At 36.1% G+C, this 27,347-nt stretch overlaps 1 protein-coding gene across 13 annotated transcripts in view; it reads right to left on the bottom strand.

Annotated features, from left to right (window-relative positions):
- ZNF438 (zinc finger protein 438) overlaps positions 1 to 27,347 on the bottom strand; it is a 161,689-nt gene that overhangs the window by 74,955 nt on the left and 59,387 nt on the right. For 6 of the 13 annotated variants that reach the window (XM_023536183.1, XM_023536177.1, XM_023536182.1 and 3 more), the window contains one exon: positions 2,982 to 3,057. The exons of 2 other annotated variants lie outside the window; for them this stretch is intronic. Coding sequence is in view for 2 of the 11 variants with exons in the window: in XM_023536180.1 (XP_023391948.1) it covers positions 22,791 to 22,815 (25 nt within the window). In the remaining 9 variants the exon portion in view is untranslated. Of the gene's footprint in view, positions 1 to 2,981; positions 3,058 to 13,463; positions 13,485 to 22,790; positions 22,943 to 27,347 lie in introns of those variants that run through there. 5 more of the 13 variants (XM_023536180.1, XM_023536174.1, XM_011369486.2 and 2 more) reach the window with 4 other exon arrangements.

The raw sequence follows: 27,347 nt of genomic DNA, 5'->3' as shown, positions 1-27,347 counted from the left end.
AAAACGCAACTTCCTCTTTTTTTCCCATCACCACTGCTACGATTCAAGCTGTTTCTTATTTCTCTTCCATTCACATGCAGTGGACAAATCATTTATCTTGGCACTCACCAATTCAATCATGTCACCCATTTCAGAAACCTCTGAGGGCTTCCACTGCTTAAGGGACATTGGCCCAATTCCTCAGCAAGGCATTCAAGACTCTTCTAAATTTGGCCTATCTTTCCAATTCAGTGCTTCTCAACCACTAGGGGAGCCTTAAAAGAAAAACATGCTTAGGTCTCATGCCCCAGAAAATCTATTTATTAGTTCTGGGGAAAGATCCAGCGACTTGTATTTTTAAAAATATCTATGGATAACTCTTATTCACTGCCAGGGTTTAACCACTAGTGTAATTTTCCCTCTTATTATCTCACCCAATATAAACTAAAACTTCTGTTCCAGCCAGTAATGCTGTTTTGTTTACTTGTTTGTTTGTTTGTTTTTATATCTCTAGTTCTCTATTTATGTTGTTAATCCAACCTGGAATATCACTTCCTCTTCTAGCTCTTTATTTAAATCTTCACCATTCCTCTAAGACAAACCGAAATCCTACGGCTATTTTTACAACCACGGCGAATAATAATGATATTGCCATTCTGATAATCTTGAGTATTTGTTACCATCATGAAGTATTTTATGCAGTTAATAACATTGTTTGAACTGCGAGTGTTTCTTTCACAATTCACTCTTTGTATTTCAGGTTCCTGGAGGGAAAGCAAAGTTTGCATAGTACGTGGTTCTTACTCCCCAGCCCCAGCATCTACGGCAGCATTAGGCATAAAGCAGATATTCACTCCTGTGCTCAAAGCTGATGATGGCTGAACAAATTAAATTCTCTAAAATTTATGAAGTGTTTTTCTTATAGCTTGACAACATAAACTGTCAACTTCCAGGGTTGTTCACGCATACACTGACATATTTTTCATGGGCAGTATCACTATGCCAATGAAGAAATGAAAATCACTTATCGACCAAAACTGATATGATGTCAGATATAAGGTTGATACCTATAAATGTATTTTTCTTATAACAAAAATATTTCCCATGTTTATATATTTAATTCCCGTAAGTCTGTAGAACAACAGGAAGGGGAATATAGTAAAACAGTTCCTAATTTGTCAATATCTGACTTAAAAATGACCCACCTATGTGATACAACAGGTGAAGCCCTGTTAACCATCCTAACCTACTATGGGGAAGATCAGAAGAGCAAGTGGCCTATTGCCTTCAATTCAGAAGACATGAGAGTATCAGCAACCTACAAGTAAATATCTCTTATGCAAATACTGAAAACCATAAAACTATTGGCATGAGAGTATCAAATACGCTGAACCACTGCCAGAACCCCAGTCCTGGTCCTCGGCCCTAGTACTGCTCAAGCTGTCCAGAAAGTTATTGTTGCTGCCTCTAGGGTATGGGAGATGTGCTTTCATATCCAAAGCTAAACTTTCTCTACAAAACAATGTTATACATGGTGGCTGCCTATAGTTAAAGAAGTACGGGTACTTATGAGTTAAATAGTCTTAGGAGGGCTGGCTGAGAACCTAACCACTATTTATAACATTGTTTCTGTGGAAAAAATGCTTTCTGCATTCCAAACAACAGAATTAGACATGACTTTTGGAATACAGTTTATTTCTTAGGTTGGGAACTGACTATGTCTTGTTAATTACACTATGGTCAGTATTTTCCTAGGATAAAATGGCAGAGTGGAAGTCTGCCAGGAGTGCCTAACAGGAATGAATAGTTGCCATGAATACGAACCATATGTGTCTATAAGAATGAAAGATAGCCAGGATGATGGGAGAACAATCCAGGAACATTCTTAATTTATTAAACAAACATTTACTGAGCACTACTAAAGGCTTTGCTGCACACTGTGAGAGAGAAAAATAAGTCAGACAAGGGGTTTGATTTTATAATCCTTACAACTTAGGATGGGAGATAAGACAGACATAAATGCAAATAATAAAGCTGCATGGTAAAATGTACTATCTTAGCGATAAAAACAAAATATTAGATAAAGTCAGCCAAACAAAGGTGAGCTAGTGCTTCTAGCTGGAGCAATCAGGGAAAGCTTCATGGAGGAGCTTACGCCTGGGCTGAGCCTTGAGAGCTTGCACAAGATTTCAACTGGCAGAGGAAACAGTAAAGGAAGAGCATGGAACATCATAGAAAAACATCAAGAAAAACCAGATGTCAGAACACAGACATGAAGAACAATGAGAATTTAGAGAATAGAAAAGGGTCTAGTTGGCTAAAGTGGGGTGTATATTTAGGAGCATGGTAGAGGGCTTTGAACGCCAGGCAAAGGAGTATGGATTCCCTCTAAGAGTGAGTGGAGAGCCATTAAAGCATTTTAATATTATTGGAGTGGTTCTACACACAGCTCTATCTGGAAGCAGAACACACAATAAAGGAAGAGAGAATGAAGATAGGAGATTAGGAGATAATTCTAAGAGTTTAGGTCGGTTAAGATGACTTTTCAAAGCTGAGTTTCTGAATAAATAAACATGTAAGGTTTACAGGCCACTAAACTGCAAATTATCTCCCTTTTATAATCAAGAATGCATAAATCATTTAGAAAAGCCATATAAAGACTTTAAAAAACAAAAAACAAATATTAGTTACAATAGAAAAACCATTTTTAAAACACTGGCACATAGTTGAGACTTAATGACTTGACACAAAATAAAGAATTACTTTGAGGTGTTAGTCTCATTTAAAAAATAATACATGAGTTTAAACATTAGATTTTTAATAAGCACATAAAATTTAATAAAAAATCATCTTTCCACTATTTTCCAAAATGTATGATTCAAGACTATAAGATATTCTGAGAAGTCTGAGAGTAGAGAAAGAGTCAATTAAAGGTAGATTTAATTCTTTATATTTTAAATCAATCTTAAGCTGGTGCTAAAGATAGATGTGAGCAAACTTACTTGAAGTGATTTGAGTTATCAATGTCTTCTAAACTTCAAATTTTCAGTATTGGATGAGACAGGCATTCATCTTCATCTGAAAACAAATTTAATGAAAGTAATAAAATTGAAAGGATTGATAGGTAGCTCATAGAAATCAATTAGATGATTACACCTTAAAGACCGTAAAAGAGTTATATGAAGTCCTATAAAATTGATACTACTTACACTACGTATAATTTAAGGACCTAAGATAAAAATCTCAAGCTATACTCAAAGACTTCTAAAATAGGAGACATAACACATTCCCTTCATATATTTTTATGTTGATTTCCTAAAAATTCTGGAAAAAATATTAGCTATTTAGCCTGATTTAAACATTTAAAATTTAGCCAGCAATCAAGCTCTATTCAGTACTAGAGCAGAGAGAGATGAAGATAAAGAGAGTGAGTTCCTGTCCTTAAGAAACCCACAAGCCACCAGAAGAGACACAAACATGGATAACTCAGTATCGAGGCAGATATAATAAGTTATCCAAGGTACTATGAGATTTTAGAGAGGGTTAATTAATTACTACAGGGAATGTGTGGGTAGACTCTGTTTTATGGACTGAATTGTGTTCCCCAATCCCCAAATTCATGTGTTGAAGCCTTAACCTCTAGTACCTCAGAATGTGACTGTATATGGAAATAAAGGCCCTTAAAGAGGTGATTAAGTTAAAATGAGGCCCTAATCCAATCCGATGGTGTCTTTATAAGAAGAGATTAGGACACACAGAGAGACACCAGGGATGTGTCCACACAGTAAAAAGACCATGTGACGATACAGCAAGATGGTAGACATCTACAAGCCAAGGAGAGGAGCCTCAGAAGGAATGAGACCTGGGTACACCTTGATCTTGGACCCCTAGCTTCTAAAACTGAGCAAATAAATTTCTGTTATTTAAGTCACCCAGTCTGTGGTACTTTGTTATACTGTTCTATCATATTCTGTAAAGGTAAAATTTAAATAAGAGTTTTAAGAGATAAAACTTTTTAACAATCAGATACAGGTAAGGTTTGGTAACAGCATTCACGAAGAAATAAAAATTATTTTAGGCGTAGAGGCCATAACGTATAGCATGAGCTCGGAAATAGTTAATACACTCTCTAAGAATACAGTTTGGGGGTAGAGAAAAGTAGAAAATAGGAAAAGGAGGGAGGAAGATAGGGAAGGAGGGAAGAAGAGAGAGAAGGATGGAGGGAGGGTGAGAGAAGCAGGAGACTGACAGACTCATAGACAAGGACTGGAATTTGAGGTTGAGTGAAAGGGATTGAATACTACATTTAATACATGGGGTTTTATTTATACATAAAAGAAGCCATCAAGGATTTTTCCAGAGACAACACATTAGAAATTATATTTTAGAAAGATGGCTCTAGTTCTAGAGTAAGAGTTACTATGAGAAAATTCAAAAGAGATATAATTACTGCAATTGTCAAGGTAAGAAGAAACCAAGGCAAATGCAATGAAAGTAAAAAGTAAAAACTTCTCTAAATACATGCTTGAAAAGGAGAACCAGAACAATCACCCCATCAGTTATGTAAGATGAGGACTGGAACAATTACCACCATCCACTTATACAGTTACAAATGCAGAGTGTCTTGGGCCTCAAGAGACCTTTCTTTTCAATCGCAACCATGTGTTGTGCGCATTGACCATCACCTTAAAAAATCAATTTTTTTTTAGATTCATTTTAACTTCTGGTATCTTACCTTTGAATTTCAGAGTCTAACATATAATCAAGAAAATCCCTAAACTCATTTCCTCAAAGGAGACATCACTTCAGAATCATCTGTGTGGTCTCTCTTACTGTAGCAAGTCAATAGAACTGTATGCTTATTTCCTAAAAGACTTATTTATTTGAGGAGACGTCCCATAAAAGACTGATGTCCATCAGTAAAGTCAAGAAAGAGGAGCAAAAGGAAGAAATACACTGCCCTGCCTTTTTGGGCCGGAAGGAGAACTAAGAAGAACTTAACAGTCACTGGTGACCTTAGAAAGAATTTTCAGGAAGGCAGTAAAAGAGAACAAACACTTCAAATAACTGTGTGATTAAAGAAAAAGGAGAAGGGAGGATTAACTAGTAAATTTTACTCTTCTAAGAAGCCTGGAAGAGTCTGAAAGTTAACAACATTTTTCATTGTTTTTGCTGTTCACTTTTTAATACTAGTAAAAGATGTAGAAGGAGAAAAATAAATAATGGAGCAAATTCAAGAGAAGATGGGAACAAGAACTCTGAGAGAGTTGGCCATATTAAAGAGGAAAAACAGTTTTCTGTGATTAGAAATGAAAGAAAGGATGGGTGATGGATATAAGTAAAAATTGTGTGTAAGGGGGTAAAGTTGAAGGAGTTAAACATCCAATGGTAAGGCTATTTATTGAGACAGAGAGAAAGAAAGAGGGAGAGAAGGAGAGATGAAGAGACAGTATATAAAGAAATATCTGAACTTAAGAGTTTGAGAGCAAAAAAATGCCAGAAAAGGAGAGAAAGAAAAAGAGAGGGGATTTTAGTATTTGAGATCTTGGAATGATTCTGGTTGATAAAATTGAGCAAGTTAAAAAAGTTCTGAATATCAGAAACTCAAAAATATGAATTAGGAGAAACAGATTATAATCACATAGTGTGGGATGGAGAGAAGAGTTTCCAGTCTGATGCTAACTGACATAATTGAGGAAGATGAAGTAATGCCCTGAAGTCAACCAATAACAAGACTTAGAAAGGAGAGATGGTAGCTTAAGAGTTAGAAGGAACTCATGCACAAAAGGGGGCATGCTGATCACTAAACTGACAGTGAGGAACAAAGAAACACATCAACTCTCCTTTAAAATCTAGAGTTAGAAAAATTCAGTATTTTTCTTGAGATGGCTGTGAAAAAAAATGGCACTGTCTACAAGAGTCAGGTTTAAATTTCTGGGGAGGAGAGAGGAGCTCTGAGGAAAGATCAGTTACAAAAAATGTTCAAAATAGAGGGTCCAGATGATGTAAGGAACCAGAAGTAGGTTAACAGGGGAACTACTGGTCCCATTTGAGTACAGTAGGTCTGACCCCCAGGAAAAAGAGAGAATAAGACTAGGGCTTCACCCAGGTTGATAGGTGACAAATCACCATTCTCTCTCCATCCTCCCCTCCTCTCTCTCTCTCTCTCTCTCTCTCTCTCTCTCTCTCTCTGTCTTATCTGTTTGGTGAGACAGGGCAAATGTCTGGCCACAAATGTCATCAGTTTCTCACTACCTCTTAGAACTTGCTTTCCTAAACCCACATATGTCCTTCTCTCATGTACATGGTAAAATCAACAGAGCAAGTTAAGTCAGTCCAATTTGAAAGGGTAGGAAGACTAGATGCAGATGTAAGCACACTCTTATACAGTTTCCCCACAGATGAAGGTGATACTTTTATTCTAAGTTATGTCTACTTCTCAAAGGAGGGTTCAGAAGTTGGAAGCAGAAAATATGGTATAATTAATTGGCCCCCTTATACTCCAACAAAAGAGATGTGAATAAATGGAAATCAATCTGAAAGAAACTACATGGAAAGTGGGTTGAGTGTAGAACTCGTCAGCCACAGTGAAGTTTTAAATTTCCTAAAAGCATTCAAAGATCCGATACTGAGACCTAATTCAGTTGAAGAACATTATTAGTGGTAGGGAGTTTTCTAATTATGGTACTGACACCCTTAAAAAATATAGCACTATTCAGAATTTTTACTTCTTTTTGTATCATTTCGGTAAAGTGTATTTTTCAAGGAATTTGTCCATTTTCCATAAATTGCCAAATGCAGTGACATAAAGTTGTTTGCAATATTTTCTGACCCTTCAGAAAGTTCTTGGACCTCTAATAATGTTTCCTATTAATACCCATATTGTCAATTTAAGCTTTCTCTTTTTTCATAGGGGTTATTCGATTGTTAACCTTTTCAAAGAAACAACTTCGACTTTTCAAATTTTCTCTATTTTATATCTTCTTTCTTTGTTAATTATTTACACTTCTTTTTCTAGCTTTTTGAGATGGCAGCTTGTTCAAACTTACATTTAAATATATGCATTTTAAAACTATACAATTCTAAGCATTACTTTAACTGTGTCTTACAACTTTTGATACTGATTCAGTTCAAAATATTTTCTAATGTGGTTGTATTTTTTGACCCGCAGATTTAAAAGTGTATTGCTTATTTTCCAAGCAAACTGAGGTCTTTCTGTTACTTACTTCTATTTTAATTCCATTGTGGAACCTATACTATGTGATTTCAATCCTTTGAAATTTGTTGAGACTTGCTTTTTAGCTTAACATATGTTCTATTTTAATAAAAGTTCTATATACATTTGAAAATAATGTGCATTCTGCAGTTTTGGGGAATAATGTTCTATAAGTAGAATACTGGCAATAATTGGTCAATTGGTCAAGTTGATTAACAGTATTATTTAAATGTTCTCTAACCTTATTGATTTTTAAAAATCTGCTTGTTATATTTTTTATCTGCTCGTTATATTTTTTATAGATCTCAACTTTCTGTTGATATCCTTCATCTCTTCATCCATTTTGTTAACCTTTTCATTTCCTTTAACATATTTATAAACAATTATAAAAATTCTTGTCTGGTAACTCCAAGATCATTGGTGGATCTGCATGTATTGTTCGTTCTTCTTTGGACACATTTTTTTTCCTGATTTTTCACATGTCATATAACTTTTAGTGAATTCTTAATATTGTGAATATAACAACCATAAAGCGTCTCAAAGGTGAAATTAGTTGTGTATTTATTGCAGCTGCACCCTAAACCATCCATGGAGACTGTCTCTGAAACACTGCAAGGCTGCAGACGACTTCACTGTATATTTCCAGCTGAACTTCCCAGCCTCCCATACTGCCCCAAGGCTCAGCAAACAACTGACAAGAAAAACTGTGTGTCTGATGACTCTCTACGTTCTAGTTCACCATGGCAGACTAAATGACATCAAAACTCCAGTGGTTTCTCTTTCCTCTAGTAGAATCTCACTCCCATAGAAAGCTTGATTTTAAGCCAGTGTCCATTATGGGCAAACAAACTCAAGAAAGATGACCATTAGAAATCTCAGCTCATAGGGACTCTTCTGTTTTGGGAATTTCAGCTCAGTTAGTCCTCTTTGCTCTCATAGCTGAGATCTTCAAAAATATGACTGTGATTAAAAATGGCAAATATTTTAAAACCTCTCCAATTGTAAAGACACTAACAGCTTTACCCTCTTACATCTTGCAATACATTGAAAGCACGGAACTGTCACTAAAGAGGACCGACTAACCTGATCTGTTAAAAAATAATAAAAACAGCTTTTTTCCCCCCATTAATTTTCTTAATTACTTATGTTTTACAAGATCCTATTTTGTTTATTTCTACTTCTCATTTTCTACCTTCTCTGTACTTTAGGTTTATTTTCCTTTTGTTTTTCCAGGTTCTTAAGATAAAAGGTTAGATCATTTGTTTTAGACCTTTCTTCTTTTCTAATGCTAGTATTTTAAAGGTATACATTTTTCTCTAAAGCAGCAGTCCTCAGTCTTTTTGACACCAAGGACCAGTGCTCCTATGAGAATCTAATGCCTGATGATCTGAGGTGGAGCTGAGGTGGTGATGCTAGTGCTGGGGAGAGGCTGCAAATACAGATGAAGCTTCTCTAGCTAGCATGCTGCTCACCTCCTGCTGTGCAGCCCGGTTCCTAACAGGCCACCAACTGGAACTGGTCTGCAGCCCAGGGGTTGGGGACCTCTGCTCTATAGACTACTTAAGCTGCACAAATATTAGTTTGATTTTTATTTATATGGTTCATAGTATTTTCTAATTTTCCTTGTGATTTTTCTTTGAACCACAGTTTATTTAAAAGTATATTGTTTAATTTCCAAGACCAAATTGTGAATCAAGACTAGGTGCCAGTAGTACCAAGCGTGGGGCCACTCAGCAAGAGGTAAAGGACATGCCGAGGCCACACATGATTTGTTTGGGGTTTGTGAACCTTCGAGAGATTTTAGGAAAGTCCATAGAAGTATGATCCAAGACAGGCTGTATGTATGGAAAAGCCACTAGAAGCAGTTTGGGTGGTCCCGAATACTGGGTGGAGTGAGGTCTCAGGGAATCACCAGAGTAAGGCAAACAGTGTTATGCAGGTTGATGGAGACTCAGACCTGGTGGCTGCCTCTGTTTGCAGATTGGGTGGGGGAGAGCTCAACGAAAGAATAATGTCTTCTGCCAGCACTTCTGCCTGGGAGAAGGCTGCCCTCTAGCCCTTGCCTTGAAGCCAGACAATTCAGTTCCTCTCTGAATGTCTCTGGTGCCTCTTGAGCTACTGCCTCAGCGCTGGAGCTCAGAGTGAGTGAGTTTGTTAGTAAGTCCATGCATGGGCCCTTTAAAAGGAATGCCTGGTACTCCAGCAGCCCTCTGTCTCACTCAGTCACACGACCCACTGATTTTCACAGCCAGAAGTTATGCAGACCTCAATTCCCAGTACTGGAACCCTAGGCTGGAGAGCCTGGTTTGGGGCAGGGGCCCCTTGTTCCTCAGGAGGAACATCCACAACTGCAATATACCCTCCAGTTCTTAACTGACATATGTGATTATGGGACTGACCTGTCCCGCACCTCTGTCTTGCCGACCAGTCTTGTCTTGGTTGCATCTGTGTATCCTTAGTTATAGAACTTCTGTTCAGCTAATCTTCAGGTGATTCTCAATGATCGTTGTTCTGTAGTTTAGTTGTAATTTTGATGTGGTTGAGAGAGGAGGTAAATGCAGCATTTCCCTAACTCCACCATCTTGATGGGAAATTCCTGGCTTACTTGCTTCAAGTATTGGGCTCACAGACTTTTAGGACTGTTTTTTTGATTGAAATATTTCTCAAGAGCACTAGTAAAATTCCCTGCTCTGAAGCCTACTTTGTTGGATATTGATGTAGCCACTCCAGTTTGTGTTTGCACTGTGTATCTTTTTAAATCTTTTTACTTTTAACCTGTGTGTTCATATTTGAAGAGGACTTCTTATAGACAGTATATAGTTAGATCTTGCTTTTTTATCTAGCCTGGTAATCTCTGCTATTAGAGTATTTAGACCATTTACACGTAATGTAATTATCTGTATGTTTAAATTTGATTTAAATATTTTATTTTCTTTATGTCCCAATCTGTTCTTTGTTTCCTTTCCTCATTATTGCTTGCCTTATCTGGGATTGAAGTTTTTGGGTATTTCATTTTATCTCCCTTATCGGCTTATTAGATATACCTATTTCTTTTGTAGTTTTAGTAATTGCTTTGGTGTTTGAAATATAGACCTTTAACTTATCACAGCCTAACTTCTAATAATATCATGCCATTTCACATACAACATAAGAATTTTACAATGAAATACACCTATTTCCTCTTCCCTGTTTTTTGTGCTATTATCATCATAGTCTAACTATAGTAAGACTCATGTTGGAGAAGCTACTCTGGTTTACAGTCCCAGCCAAGATTAGCTTTAGAATGATCCTTGTCAAAGTACCAGAAATGTGAGTAAACCTATCTTGGACCCTCCAATCAGCTCATTTTCCCGCTACATGCCACCAACTAACCTCAGCTGATGCTACAAAAATAACAACTACTCACTGAGTCTATCCTTTTTACTGTCTCACAATTGTGAATTATAATAAAATGGTTTTAGTTTTAAGATTATCAGTTTATGTAATTTGTTACATAATTATATAACATTTTAGTACATGGAAATGGGGGTTCTGTAATAAAAATCTTAAAACATGTGGCATTGACTTTGGGTCCAGGTGGTAAGCAGAAGCTGGAAGAGCCTCAAGAAGATTGTTAATGAAAGCTTGAAGGATATTAGTGAAAATGTTAACAAATGGAGAAATGACAGCTCCTCTTACACAGTCGTGGGAAGTTTGCAACACTATTCCTTGTATAACAGAAAAAAAGAAAATATGCCCAATACAGTGGTATATTTGGCTAGGTAGGTTTCTAGGCAGAAGATTGAAAGTGTTAGTCTCTTTTAGCCATATATAATAAGGTATGCATAGAAAAAGGTGAGCTTTTAAAAAAGATCTGTTTCATGTTCAAACAGCATTTAGAAGAAACATAAAGGATCCAGGACTTGCTCTTTTCAAATAGAAAACAATTTCTCATTCCCATTCTCTACAGAGAAAAAAGACATAGCTTCAGAGTAAATATCAAATCTAGAGTTCTACCAGTAAAGCATGGTTTCAGGATAAAAATCTCGAGTGTGGCTATAAAACACTGTGGCGAGACTGCAAAATGATTTAAAGTAGTATCTAGTTCAGTTTTAAGAATCTTAAAAGAGTGTGCTTCATACTCTTCTAGATAAAACACCTCTAGGAATCTTGAGGGTGTACCTTGTGGACTCTTTCAAATAGAAAAACTAGGAATCTTATAGATATTGTCTTATAACACCTTGACTCTCAGTCTGAAGTAGGAAAAAAAGCCTGTCTCAAAAACAAATATAGCTGTTGCTTCTGTCTAATGAAGTGGATTATATTTTGATACGCAGGAATCTGACAATATTTACAAAGGAATTATGTCAGATTGGGCTGAATGGAGCGGAGAGACCACAAAATGAAAAGCGGCTTCTGGACTTTAAAACTTCTACAATCAGGAACTAAGGCTGGAAAGGCTACTCAGTTGTAAACATGAACCATTTCTTATAGAAAGAGAAAGATGATTCAGAATTGAGAGAGTGAAGTCAGGATCTACAAATAATCACTACCAAGGAGTAGGAATGGCCCTAATAAAGGAGGTGACATCAGAATTTCAAAATTACTACGGACCAGTGAAAGCTATGTGTCCCCTAGTTCCTCATTTTTGAATGGAAGTGTTTACTGCAGTTATTCTATGCCTGCCTTTCCATTATGTATTGAGTAAATAACTTGCCTCTTGAGAAGAACTCTATCTATGGAGCTTCCTGCATATCTGGACCCGATTTAACTGACAAGATCCTGGACCTTAATCTTGAAGCTAAAGCCATAGCGGAATGAGAATTTCACAATTCCTGGAAGGGGTTGAGTATATTTTCAATAAAGGAGGAATGTAATCAACTATGGTCAAAGGGTAGACTGTGGTTGATTAAGATGGTCACAAATTCTCTAACACCTCTTCCATTAAGAGGTCATGCCTATGATTCCCCATAGAATCATGAGCAGTACTAAAATTGGGAGGGCTCTGGGATTGCTTTGTCCAACAGAATATAGTAGAAATGATGTGGTGCCAGTTTCCACTTTTAAGCCTTAAGACACTGGCACCTGTCATTTCCTATCTTTTGAAAAATTATTTCTAGGAGCCCCAAATCAAAGTATTAGAAGTCTGACTGGCCTGAGACTACCATGCTGGAAAGGTCACGTGCACCCTTGTCTTCCACCTCTTCTGAGACACTATATATATCTTTATATATGTAAAGATATCTTGTACCTGCCAGAGCAATCCATCCACCAGTTGACTGTCATCCAGTGATCTTAGTCAATGCAACGTGGAAGAGAAAAATCGCTCAGCTGAGACTTGCCTTAATTCCCATCCACAGAATCATGAGCTATATAAAACAGCTGTTGTTTTAAACCACTAAGTATTAGGGAAATTTATTATGTAATAATATGTTACTGCAACAATAATTTTTGTAAGTTTATTTAAATTGTTGCAAAGGCCACAATGTTCTGCCATCACTTTCTACTACCCAGTTATAAGCAGAAGCCAAAACTTAGATATAATTCAGAAATAATTTGAATAGTTCAATACAAGGTAAAATTATTTCTTAGTGATAAAAAGGCCAACTTTCTCAGAGATAGTAAACAAACTACTTTTCAAACATAATAAACTTCAACTATTATAATGAAAACCATCCGCTTTATTGCTAAGTAAACTACTGTACATATGTAATCAAGCCCAAAAATTCATGCTCAGGTTGTCCTTTAGTTCATATAATAAATGGTTATTTAGATATTTTCTCATGAATGAAGCAAGACCAGTGTTACAAATATAAAATTAAGACCATTGGTAGTAGTCTAAAGTAGTGATTTTAAAACACAACATAAACAAGTACTGCTTTACTAAGATAAATTATGAAGGACAGAACAAGTAATAGTTGTTACTAAAGTGATTATATATATGTGTGTGTATACACACATGTATATGTAATTGTGGTGTATGTGTGCATTTTAAATGGAGGTGTGCCCAACACCAATATATTTACTGAAGCATTGTAACAGCTACAAACTGGAAACAACTTAAATACACACTAATAGGAAAATAACAAAGAAGAGGATAGAGAAAAGAGACTTTAATTTTTTATTCTACATATTCTACACTTGACATATGAATTAGTGTTTAGTAACTGAGCCTTTGATGTTAAGTTTAAGAACTGTGTTTAATAAAGTGCCTTTGATGTTAAGCCATTAGACTGTATTGAAGGGAAGTTTAAGAACAAGTCTAGAGAAAAAGTCTTCAGTTACTTACTGTAAGGATGAAGTTGAGGACAGAGTTCAGTATGTTGCCCTATGACTAAAAGGATACATATTTTATTTCAATTATAATTATTAGGCTTCTCTTAAAATGCTGAATAAATTTTGATCTTGTGGAAACTAGAAAACACATCCCATTTTATGAAAGGTCTCTTTAGAGAGCTTAGAGCAAAATTTGTTATCCTCCTCAAGCAAATACAGGAGCTTTTATGAGATTCACTGTGTGTCCTACCTTTAGTCCATATATCCCATTTTAATCATCCATTTTTGTTTTACATTATCGACGTACAATTTACATACCATAAGATTCACCTGTTACAAGTTCAACGCTGTTTTAGTCAATTTACGGAAGTGTGCAATTATCACTACAATCCAGTTTTAGAACATTCCCATCACTCTCCAAAATTCCCTTGAGTCCATATGCAAGTCAATCCCACTCCCACTCCCAAAACTCCTCTGATTTGCTCTATCAACATATTTCGTACAGTTCCAATCATACTATTTTTAGTCTTCTGAATTTGGATTCTTTCACTTAGCATATCTCTGAGGTTCATCCATGTACAGCATTTATCAGCATTTTCCCTTTTTTCCCAAATGCTGAATAGTAGTCAAATGTATGGACACACCACATTTTGTTTATCCATTTATCAGTTGACAGACATTTGGATTTTTTTCTCCTGGGAACAATCACATACAAGTCTTTGTATGGATATATGTTTTCATTTCTCTTGGGTAGATTCTGAGAAGTGGAATTGCTGGGTTAATTTTGTGTGTCAACTTGGTTGGGCATATTGCCCAGATATTTAGTCAAATGTTATTCTGGGAAACTGTTTTTGGATGAGACTAACATTTAAATTCGTGGACTTTAAGCAGATTGTTCTCCATAATGAGTGAGACTCATCCAATTAGTTGATGATCATTCAATTAGTGAACAGAACAAAAGACTAACATCTCCTAGCAAAAGAGAATTCCTCAAAAGACTGCCTGTAGACTTCATCTGCAACATCAGCTCTTCCTGCTTTCCCAGCAGGCTGGCTGTGGACCCAAACTGCAACTCTATTCCTGAGACCCAGCCTACCAGCCTCCTCTATCAGATTTTGAACTTACCAAGTCTTTACAATTACATGAACCAATTCTCACCCTATTGGTTCTATTCCTCTGGAGAATCTAATACATATGGTAAGTTGGCTTAATTTTTAAAGAAATGTTCAAACTGTTTTCCTAGTGGGTATAACATTTTACGTTCCCACCAATAAGGTATGAGAGTTCCTGCTTCTCCATATACTAGACACTAGATATTGTCTGTTTTTGTAACTACAGGCATTCTAGAGGGTAAAGAATAGTATCTTACTGTGTTTTTAATGTTCGTTTTCCTAATAACTAATGCTGTTGAGCACATTTTAATGTGCTTATTCATTTGTATGGCTCTTTTTCATGAAATGTCTATTGAATTCTTTTGCTCCTATTTTAATTGGGTTGTTTGTCTTATTACTGAGCTGTTGGAGTTCTTTACATGTTCTGGATATAGTCCTTTATCAGACATGATTTGCAAGTTATTTTCTCTGTGGATTTTCCTGTCAGTTTCTTAACACTGTCTTTTGAAGCACAAAAGTTTTTAATTTTAATAAAGTCAAGTTTATCACGTTTTTTTCTATGTCTCATTCTTTTGGTGTTATATCTAACAACTCTTCGCCTGATCCAAGGTCATGAGGTTTCGTCTGTGCTTTCCTTTAGATGTTTTATAATTTGAGCTCTTACATTTAGGTACATAATTAATTTCAAATTAATTTTTGTGTATGGTTGATTTTGAGGAAGTTCATTTTATTTTGCATATGAATACCCAATTTTCCCAGAATAATTAGTTTAAAAGATAATCCTTTCTCTATTGAATAGTCTTAGCAGCTCTGGACCCAAAATGTAAGGGTTTATTTCTGGACTCTCAATTCCACTCTATTGATCTATATGCTTATCCTTATGCCAATGCCATAATGTCTTGGTTATTGTCACTTTACAGTGACTTTTGAAATGGGAAGTAACAAAGTCCTCCAACTTTGTTATTTCAGTCATTTATTTTAAATTTTATTTTACATTATGTGTACTAATGAATATCATCTTAAATTCTTGGAGAGAAGACAGGTATAAATAAGTAGAAAAATAAAATAAACTATATTTTAAAGACATTTTCAAAAGAACATATTCCTTTTAAAATTTGAAAGTGACAATCGCTATGTATTCTCCTAGGAATAAGTCTGCAATTAGTCTCCCCACCTTTCCACACCCACATCAATAAAGATTTATTGAATGCCTACTAGACACCAGGCACAGTGCAAAACTAGGTGCTGAAGATACAGAGACAAATAAGACACAGTCCCTCAGTTAACATATAAATGGAGAAGGATGTCACAGTGTATTAATAGCAACACTATAAATGTGTACAAGATACCATGGTAGCAAGGGATATTAATTTTATCTAATCAGACTTACTTTACTTCATGTAATAAGCTTGTTTCTGAAAAAATGGTTTAAAATTTTTTAGTTTTCTTCAACAAAGTGAGTTTTAAAACACCAGATATGCTAGTAGTACTTACAAAAGCTTGCAGATAGCAATCCTTCTTTAAAGTAGAGGGCCCCTCGACTAGTTAGATTTGTTCCCTGTTATTAAGGTTACAAAAGAAATTTACAATAATGGAAAAATTCATACAAAAGTAGTTATATTAAAACGCAAAAGTCTCATTTTACCTCCAACCCATCCTATCTTCCCTGACCCCCGCCCAGAGGTAACTTCTGTTATCCTTGGTCAGTTCCTGATTTTCCAAAGCTACAGAAGATACAGAGATTATGAACTCTAGAAATCTTAAGAAATATCTCAAATTTTATTTCAGATATTTGTGTCAGCCTCTTTACCACTAAATATGACTTGAAAACAGGTAGCAAAACTTTAAAATTATTCTTTTTCCTCCTATATCCCAGCCTTTGCCCTAGAAAGAGTAAAGATTAAGAGAAATATGGACATAAGCCCTAAATAATGTGTATGTATGTTAACTTTACGGTTACAATTCCTGAAACTTGTTCTACAGGAGATTTTAATACATGTTCTTAAAAAATGAGGGAAGGAAGAAAGGAAGGAAAGAAAGAAGAAAGGAAGAAAAAAGGCAGGCAGGCAGGCAATGGGCATTTTCAAAGTCAAATACATTTGGGAAATACTGGGTTAAATAAAATATCAATATTCAGTAAGATGACCCTTTCATAAAATTAGCTGACTACCATTAATCATGGGTCACTTAGCAATATTTTAAAAGACTAGATTGTCACAAAAATTCAGTGTGGGAAACACACACTGGTTATAGTTTTCCTTTCATTATCATACAGGCAGCTATTCATACAATTGCAAAAAAAAAAAAAGTAGATTTGGATCTGTCACCTGATATATCAGACTTCAAATCAAGATATAGCTCAGCAATGAGCAATGTTTAACTTGCCATTGAGATTGGATGGGGCCTTTATTACTGAAGTGTAGTCATAAATGATAACTTTTCAATATATCTTATTCCTGTCTTCCTGCTAAAATTTTAATCAGGTGAGAAGTTTGGGAGGGCTTCCTACTGAAGTCCTTATGGTAACTTAAAAAACTGCTGTATGTTGTCAGTGGAAGCTGTTCTGAAATTCCACTTCAATAAAAAATAAGGAAAAAATAAGTAACCAATGGAGCAAACTCTTTACCATTTACTAAAGCTTTTTGTTGTTGTTTCTTCACTGCTTCTGGAAACAGGAAGTGTGATAACTATCACCCATATTTATAAATGTCAAATAGCCCCACTCTTTTATATCAAATGCCCAACTATTTGTTTCATGCCCAACTCAAGCTTCCTCTGTTAAATTTCTCATCACTCTTTGGTTCGGGTCAAAATGATTTCTTCCTCCACTAAGCTACTTGATTCTTGTTCAGGCCTCTCTCTTAGCACACAACTATAATTAATGTACCTTCAGTTGCTGTTTAACTTGACTAGAGCATGTATCTTGTTTGTTGAGAAGTGTATGAGACTTTAGGTCAGCAGTCCCCAATCTTTTTGGCACCAGGGACCGGTTTCGTGGAAGACAATTTTTCTATGACCCAGGGTAGGGCGGGTATGGTTTAAAGATGATTCAAGCACATTACATTTATTGTCCACTTTATTTCTATTATTATTATATTGTAATATATAATGAAAGAATTATACAACTCACCACAATGCAAAATAAGATGCCACCAGATGCAGCTGTACAACTGAAGTAAATGAACTCACTTGCCACTATAAAGCCTGCCACCAGATGCAGCTTGTCTTTTGCCACTCGCTGATAGGGTTTTGATATGAGTCTGCAAGGAATTGATTTATTATGGTCTCTGTGCAGTCATACCTCTTTGCTAATGTTATCTGTATTTGCAGCCACTCCCCAGCACTAGCATCACCACTTCAGCTCCACCTCAGATCATCAGGCATTAGATTCTCATAGGAGCGCAAACCCTATCGTGAACTGCACATGCAAGGGATCTAGGGTGTGCACTCCTTATTAAAATCTAATGCCTGAATATCTGAGGTAGAGCTGAGGCGGTGATGCTAGCGCTGGGGAGAGGCTGCAAATACAGATGAAGCTTCACTCCACTCACTGACCTGCCGCTCACCTCCTGCTGTGTGGCCCAAGACTGGTCTGTGGCCTGTGGGGATAGGGACCCCTATTTTAGGTGACAGGACCACGGTCCTATACATATTTGGAGAATCCACAATACCAGTCATAATGCTGTTGACATTAGCATTCTCTAAGTATTTGTTGACTAATTGACATAACTATTCATTGCTCTATGATGGTCCTAGGAATAATTAACCCTTGGGAAAAAATATAAAAGTTTTTTATTATGAAAATAATAAATGGGCTTATTGGTTATAGGAAATGTTAACAGACTATAATTTAAGTAATTTATGATTAAATTCAGTTTTTTCTATGGCAAGGCAGTGTCAGAGGCCAGCCAGGTGTAGATCACTTAAGGACTTCGGCAAAATATTTTATGAGGTTAGTTACTGTTTAATAATAAAGGACGTTGAACAGAATCTATCATTAGACACTAATAGGAAAGGTGAGAGTAACATTAGACATGTATGTACTTATGCACTACGGAGTAATCAAGAATCTACAAAAGTAATGTGGCAGTCTCAATTCATTCAACAAACTGTTACTGAAAGCCTGCTGTGTGACAGGCTGTTTTGGCACGGGGGGAACTAAAGGAGAATGAGAAATATCAACCATTAATGTTGGCTCTCTAAGGCAGATCCAAACAATCAATGTAAAAATTTATCTACCCATGTCCACATAAAACCATATTATACATGGTTAAAGTGCATAAAAATATTTTATCTCATTGCTTTAAGCAATGCAAATAATTTACTCTGGCCTAAACACCAGCAAACTTAAATTATCCTAGAAACTCCTTGAAAGAGACATTGCTTTCGTTTCTATCTGTCCCCAAGCCCCTAGCTTCCCAAGGTGTTGAATAAGGACATAGAGATGTGTGATAAGCTATAAAAGTAAACTTGCCCAGAGCTGTGTCTAAACAAAAGCTCACTACCTGTGATGAAGCCAGTGCCAGCACAGGTACTCAGCCCCTATCAATTCATCAGCAGCTGCTGACACATACTTATGCTTCATAGAAGTGTAACATTTTCTTCTAAAACTTAAGGGGAAAGGCAAAAACAGAAAACCATTTGCCAACCACAAAAATATATATTTTAAAAATTGTGGAATAAAAATGAGCTGCTATTTTTAAAACCAGAGAAAAAGTAGAAAATGAGTATATCCCTATGCTCAACTACAACCTTCTGAATTGAACTGAAGCAGAAATGCTGCATTTTCAGCTAAGTGTCTTTACATCTGAGGTAATTTTAAATGATCCACTTATTAAGTAAACTAAAAGTAAGATGGTAAGGTCAAAATTTACCCTTTTAGAAAAAGAACCCAGTTTTCAAGTGTATTTTTAAAAGAAAGGATGTAATCTTTAACAGATCAATGAAATGGGCTTTCATTTAACTAGAAATTAAACCAATTTTAAAACCCACACAATTAATTTGACAACAAACACAGCTGTTAAATTTGAATTTTAAAATTAATATGTTACTGCTCTGTTCTTATCCTAAAGGGATTTCTTCTAGGATTGCAAAGGAATGAGCATTTAGCCTCTATCTCATGGAGGAAAAAGTGATTTCTAGTCTTTAAAAACAGAGGAGGTTCGCCTACATGATCACCTGGGACAAACTTGGCCAGCGCAAGTTGGCTAGAAGGTTATAGGAGCCTGGGAATGTTTAACATCAAGAAAGGAATTACAGCTCAGTAAGATCAGAGGGAATTACACAGGAAATGTGAACAGTAACCCTTTCATATCTCTGTACCCCCTCCCACCGCCTGTGATAAATGGAGTTTTGCTGCAGTCCAGCTATGGGAATACACAAGCCAACAGCAGAGGAGAACTGGGGGAAAAAAACGCCATTTTATACACACACCCAGAGCACGGCATAAATTAATAAGGACATGATAAAATCACGTTACTGCAGAAAACAGCCTTTTAGCCTTTCTAATTGCCACGTATGCACTATATCACTTTCTTATCCAACAGAGTCCTAAGTAAAAATCCAAAGAAACTTGGAGAATCAGGCGGGGGTGGAGTGTAGAATACTTGGCGGACTCATCATAAGTAGGGAAATGTGGCTCCTCTGAAGCTGACCAAACAAACAGGTCTCCACCCTGGCTTATGTTTAAACATCTTGTTCCTAGTCAGTCTAGAGGGAAAACATTCTTTCCACAATAAATAATATGATATCAAATCAGAAATTCTTACTTTAGCTTTTATCTACCCTATGTAAAAGTTTCTTCAGTATTATAAGCCAGAAACTGAGAATAATTCAACTGATTATAAACTTTTTTTAAGAAGAGTAACTTAGTTATAGTCAAGACAAGTTAAAATATTTCTAGTTGCTAATTTGGAAAAGCAAATGTGAGACCGTTCAGCTCTTAGACGCCTTACAGACCCCTGGTTGGGATCGCAAGTAAACAAGCTACTCTTACCACAACTGCCCATCAGAAAAGGGGAAATGCTCAGTTTCTAGAAACAGGTGAGTCTGATTAAACAGATGAGATTAACTAAAATTTAAAAAGAAGAAAGAAAAAAGAAAACATGGTCCTTAGATAACAAGGGCATGAGTGAGGTACCAAAACGAAATGAAGCAAAAAGTGATATTTCCAATGGGCTAAATTTAAAATATGGAATGGAATTTCATAGGCCACTTTGAAACAAAATTTAAGTTTTTCCATTGGTACAACTTCACGATAAAGATGGTTTGCCGCAGAGAGTAGGTCAAGAAATAAATGAAAGTGAGTACAGAGATGACAAAGCAAACCACCAATAAAAGTGAAAAGGGTAAGCTTTTTAGAACTAGAAAAGGGAACAATAAAACCAAAGGATTGTTTCTTCCAGCAAAATGCCACCTCCAAAAGACATCTTCTTCAAGAAATAGCCTATACCAGTAGTGTTTTTGTGCAATAAATGGCACATCACTCAAATGGCAAATGAGACTTCAATTATAGACTTCCTAGTTGCCTTAAAGCTAAACAACTGATGTCTAATTTCTGTAGCACTGGCTCACAGACAGGCAGTCCCATGACTCTGCAACAGATTAAAGATATTTGCTTGTTCCATGGATTCTGAGTTGCTAAACATTTATATTAGGAAAAACATTAGCAGAACCAGAGGGAGAAAAATAATAAAGAAACTCTGAATAATAAACCAGACTACTGATTGGGCTTCCAAGCAAGGGTCAGTTCTCCATTACACCAAATGAAATCTCAATGAACTATCTACTCATCTGGAAATGAGAGCTTACTTTTAGTGCTTCTTAACCATTTTTAACTCATATCTTATTCTGAGAAGCATAAAAACTTCATACCCTCACTGTACCTTATTAGAGATTTCTAAATAAATTAACTACTATATAACCACAAAGAATCCACAGCAAAATAATTTTTTATTGTTTTTTCAAACAATGTCCTACAACAGAATTAACATACTTTCATAAGTAGACAGATATTAATTAATACTTGTTTACTGTTACCTTCAAAACAAAAAGGTCGAAAATTGTTGACCAACTAATGTGTTGATGACAATAAAATGGTATCTGTTGGGACCTTTAGCATGTCTCCTTTCCTAAAGAGTTATATAGTATAGATGATGTTTTTAGTTCTTTCATTAGGCCTGAAGAAATGTTGACTGATACGCATTAGGCCTTCAATGTTTGTTAGATCATTCAGCAATAAGGCCTCTTTTCTATTTTGAAAATAACTGAGTCCTAATATAGTACTCACTTTCAAGTAATAAAGGAGAGAAGCAAGAAGTTAAGTCTTCAGTACAGACACAACAAGATGCAAACTATAGACAGCCTTGACAACCATTATGATAATGAAAACAGCAAAAATATCACCTAATTTTTGCACATTTGTACAGCACTTCACAATGTATAAAATACTTTATGTAATTTCAAACCCATAACTTTATAAAGTGGATATTATTTGATTGAAACAACATAAGGTGGATTTTTAATGATCACCCAGCTAGTTAAGCAGCAGAACTGAGATTTAAGCCCAGCTATCCCATTCATAAAAGCCCTTAACTATGTCATGAAATTTTGGAAATATCTTCATCTAAAATCCAAAATCACCATATACATAAGCACAACCATTTTTTTTTCTCTCAACCCACCCAATATCACCCCCTTTCTACCAGTTCCCATAAAAATTCTCAGAGTTCCCATTGCAGCCACATTTATTTCCTTATACCAGTATGACTAAGAGCACAATGAAAAGCATCTTTCAAAAATAAACCTCCTTCCTTCCAGGTCTTATATCCTATAACTGTTTCCCAAAGCAAGGACATCATCACAGGCATAGGAGTTTAAAAGCATTAACTACTGAGGAAATGTCTGGGGTTGTCTGTTCTTCATTTAGAATGAGTCAGATATTATACATATACCTCTTCATTCTTAAAAGGTGAGCAGTCACATTCCTAGCCTTCTGGCTTAGCAAAGATACTCATTCCAGGGACTTGGTAGAGAAAGGCCAACTGCCCATGAATAGCAAAACTAACAGAACTAAAAGTTATATTCTTATCAATCTAAAAAATCATTCTAAATGTTTTATTTTTGAAGTTATTAAAGAATGATAAACTACTGGGATTAGTAATTTAATGTAAATGTGAGGTGTAATGAAGGAAGAATTTTTTTCATATAAAATCAACTATTTTACTCACCTCTGCCAACAAAATGTTGCTGCATCCAATCCAATGCCAACAGAGTCCCCAGTCTGGGGTGAGGGAAAAGAAGAAACTAGTCAGGGGAACAATTTGCAAACTGGGTAAATGTAGTCTCCAGCGGAAACCAAAAGGGCATTCCACCAGGACAAAGGGGGAGGATGACTTTTATAGTGAAAGTTCGTGCCCCAGTTCCTGATTGGCTCATTTTTATGCAAATGAGGAATCAAAATTGCACCATTCTGATTGGTCCAAATAGCACTGCCCTGATTGGTCAGCTTTACACATTCTGATTGGTTGTTATTGAGCTGCTCTGATTGGTTGGTATAGATGCAAATAAAGCCATAGCTGTGCAGTTCTGATTAGGTGGGGCAGGACTCAGTCTATTGGTTGAAAGATGATACGAGGAGCTCCCTTAAAAGGGTTAGCTCAGACAGCAGGACACAGTGCAGGAGGCTTGGCAGTTCAGTCTGTGGCTTTTCCCTGAAATGCAGAGTGTGTGAGAGGTCTCTGTTAGCAATGGCTGCTAGACTCTGGTTATGATTTTGGCCCCAGTTAAACATAAGGAATCCTTCTTGGCAGACATATTCCTTCTCAGGATTCATACCTCTGAAGCTTATTATGAAGATTATTAGACTAAATTGTATGAAAATGCTAAACATCTTGCCTAGCAGATAGTACTACTCAATAAATGTCAGCTGCTATTAGTAACGTTATCGAAGTATCAGAAACAAAACATATAATGGAAGGTCATATTTAAAATGAACCAGGAAACAATATATTCAGTGGGTCATTTTTAAAATATCTATGCAAAACATAAATATATATTCTATGCATACAAACATATGCATATAAACATTCAGAAAATGATTTGGAAGAATAAATGGCAAAATGATGACCTCTGGGAAGATGGAAGGGTGGGGTCAAAGGGAACTTCGATCTGTAATGCTTTAAAAAAAACTATTTTTGTATTCCTTCTGTAAATAATTGTTTTAAAAAGCAAAATAAAAAGTATATTTACACAAATTATTATCTTAGGAAGTTTCAATTCCATAGTTAATTTCAGTATTATATGAAAAAGTTTACTTTTTTTTAGTTGTGTGTCCAAATGAGGTCTAAAATCTCATTTTCTTTAGTTAGTAATACTATTCAAGATTTATGGCACATACTGCTTTCAAAAATCTTCCTAATGACATTCTTAATTGCTATATTAAAAATACTTGCTTGTGCAAAAATAAATTAAGTTCTAAAACTACTCAATGTATTTAATCAAGGCACAAGGTTTTCAATGGCCAAGAAACCATAAATCACAATGGATTTACATAAAAAGATTACCTTTTTCTCTTAAATTTTGTATGTGTTTATACTTAATATAAAGTCGAGTCCTTGATTCTTTTTAAAGCCAAAGGGTTGCCTTTTTAAAATCATCATAACAATTTCAAATGTCTTGAGGGTTGCTCTGATTAAAAATCTCTCCTCCTCGGCTGTTCCTAACTTCTAATTCTTGTCTGCACCATATTGATGCTGGTTTTAAAATTCTAACTTTCCTTCTAGTTTACAACCATAACTTTGACTTTTTCATTTTATTCTTACTCCCTTCAGATCATCTAGATTTGAGCCTATAAACTGTGGACAAACTGAAGCTCTTATTAACTCCCTCAGAGCAGCAAATAGCAGGCAAAGGGGTAAGCCACACGCACCACAAGCCCAACCAGGCTAGACCCCATCAATTTACAAATCTAGCTTATAAATTAAAGGCCTCTAGTGTTGTAAAAATAGACAGACATTTCGATGGATGAGAGATAGAGAAAGTAGCCTCTTACTTGACCAGGAGAATATTGGGCTGAACAGAAAATCCCCACCTCAATGAGCTGCAGGATTCAATGACTGCAGGAGGCTATGCAATCTCTTTTAGATATATTTAAAATTCAAGAAAGTCCTTTTCTCTAATGGAGAATAGTATTAAATCAAAAGGTATCTTTCTATACTTTCAAATGAAAAAATTGTAGTTAAAATTTGTAGCTAGTACAGGGCAATTCCAATAATAATTATGATACTATACAGCTTTATTTCTAGAAAATGAAAAGCATATATACTGACAATTTTTTTTCCCTAGGTGCTCAGCTTATTAATATTAAGCTGCTGTATCTGCAAAAACATACAACAATGGCTCTTCCAGTAACTGACTCCCTTAATTCTATAAGTTTTAACAGCACAGTAGTTAAGAACAGAACTTTGGAGCTAAGTCCCAGATCCACTACATTCTAGTTGTTATTGGTTAAGTAACTCGACTGCTCTGGGCCTCAGTTTCTTGGCTAATGTTAACTTCTACCTTACAGGATTACTTTAAGGATTATATAACTTGTTATATGTAAAGCACGAGGACTGTGCCTGACAGAGTAAAGGCATTGTAAAATTCTTAGCTGTTGTTATTCTTAACATATGAAGTGTGCAGCTCTCGGAACAGAACTTTAAGCACAGCTCACAACCACCGCAAGGAATAGGTTCCTTGAGACTGCTTAGTTCTATTCTTAGGATATAATCAAAGTCACCTACATCACTCTCTGCTGTGCATTCTAATGATTTCATCCCTCCTATATGCCTCCATGTACCCTGTGCTCTAGTTACCCATTTACTCATCTTCCTCTAAAACATAATGTCTTGAGAACAAGAACTCTATCTTATCCTGTAGTCTCAACATCTAGCACAGAGCCTTGCATAGGGGAGACACTCTACAAACACTGAATGAAACATAATAGCCATTTATCAGTCTGCCTCACTCAAGTTCCTGAGGACATAATAGGCTACTGAATGTTGATCTCTACATCCCTTGATCAAGATCTTCTACACAGTGGCTTTATTTTTTTTAAATTGCAGCTTAATGCCTATCAGATACATTTTGTATCCAAGTTTCTATTTATTTGGATTAGCCACCATATCTTTATTTACTAAAAGAAAATGCATTTATGAAATAAAACAATTCTCTTTTTTTCCCCTAGAAGCTCTTGATAGAGAGGGAAATAAAACTTTTCAATAATTTTTTAGTCCTTAAAGAAATGATGGCAGAAAAGCAACCAATGTCGGCTGTGCCATCTTTTCCATGCTGCTCTGGATGGAGCCTTTGGCAGTAGCTCATCCTCCAGAATCTGACCAGAACAAAGCCATTCCTCAACAAGTCACCCTTTGACTGCCGTATAGATTTTATTCAGTCAGTACTGATTCCTAGCTCTTTCACAATTGTGACATGTTCAGTATTTCAAAGTTCTCTCTGCCTACCCAGCTTGTGACCATACCTAGCTCAGCAAAAAGCCAGCTGCGGCAGCATTCTATTGCTGATCTTGTAAAACACGTGTTCAGTGCTGGCACTCTTTTTACCACTCAGGAGCTCATCAATGAAAGCTATTCAGTGGGACCTTCAGTCTGATGACTGACTGCTATCACACAGTAGGGCTACTTCCCAGCATCCTCGGTCTCCAGGCAGGAACATACCCCAGTGGAAAAGGTAATAGCATTCTGGGAGTCTAGAAAAATGTCTTTCTCAGTTTTCTCAGGGGAAAATGGTGACTTAACATTCCTCTGAGTCATTCTATTACCAGATTACTTCCAGGTGTTATAACTGGGACTCTCCACCACAACATGTGCCACTTACCTAATATTAGGTCAGAGCATAAATACACGAGTCAAAAATGATCCCTTCTTCGAATTCTCTAAGATCAATGATTTATTCCATCCTCTTGACTTTATAATATGAAATTAAGCTGACTTCTTTACTTAATAATATTAAAAATAAAAATCCTGTCAAATGGAAACTTCCTTGCTATCCCTGGTGTCCTAGTCAGTCATGGAATTTTAAGGTTAGAAAAGATCTTAGAGAGACATCTTCCTCATTTAATATATCCAGCCTGAGGCTGAAAAGAATTGAGAGTTTCCCAGTGTCACAAAGAGAAACAGAGAACCAAAGCTAGAACAAAGGTCTTCCTGCCTCCTCAGCCATGTGCTTTCCACATACCACGCTAAATAAGTCTCTTGCCAAGAACCTCACCCTGACCTATAACCCTGAAGAGGCTATTCTCAGCTTCACCTCACTCCTCACATCGTGGTAGTCTAGCTACATAACTGTCTGCTTAAAAAACAAAACAAAACAAAACAAAACAAAACATGAGAAAGACAAGTCTTTCATCTCTAAGAAAAACTTAGCAATATTGATGTTTTCTTAAAGATATTGCCCCTAACAACTGCTACAGGCTTCTTCCTTCCACGTTGTTTCCAAGACAAGACTGAGTGTCCTCTAAGATCCTGCTTCCTTAAATAGTTCTCAAGTATATTCTGAAAAAAGTGGGAAAGCCCCATGTACAAGGACTCTTATAACAGAAAATAAATGGTGCCGCCACCTACTTGAGAAAGAGCATTCAAGGTAAGGGTAACAGCCTAGCGGAGACTCAAAGCAGCAAGAGGACAGCTTCTGTCATTGAACAAACATTAATGAGAATGTAAATCCCATGCCCTTCAGTACTTGATATAATAATCAACAGGGCCATCTTAGAAAACACACTAGTA

The sequence above is a fragment of the Pteropus vampyrus genome, unplaced genomic scaffold, assembly GCF_000151845.1.
Source record: "Pteropus vampyrus isolate Shadow unplaced genomic scaffold, Pvam_2.0 Scaffold150, whole genome shotgun sequence".
Lineage (NCBI taxonomy): Eukaryota > Metazoa > Chordata > Mammalia > Chiroptera > Pteropodidae > Pteropus > Pteropus vampyrus.
The sequence above is the reverse complement of the archived record's forward strand: the minus strand, read 5'-3'. Positions and strand labels throughout refer to the sequence as shown.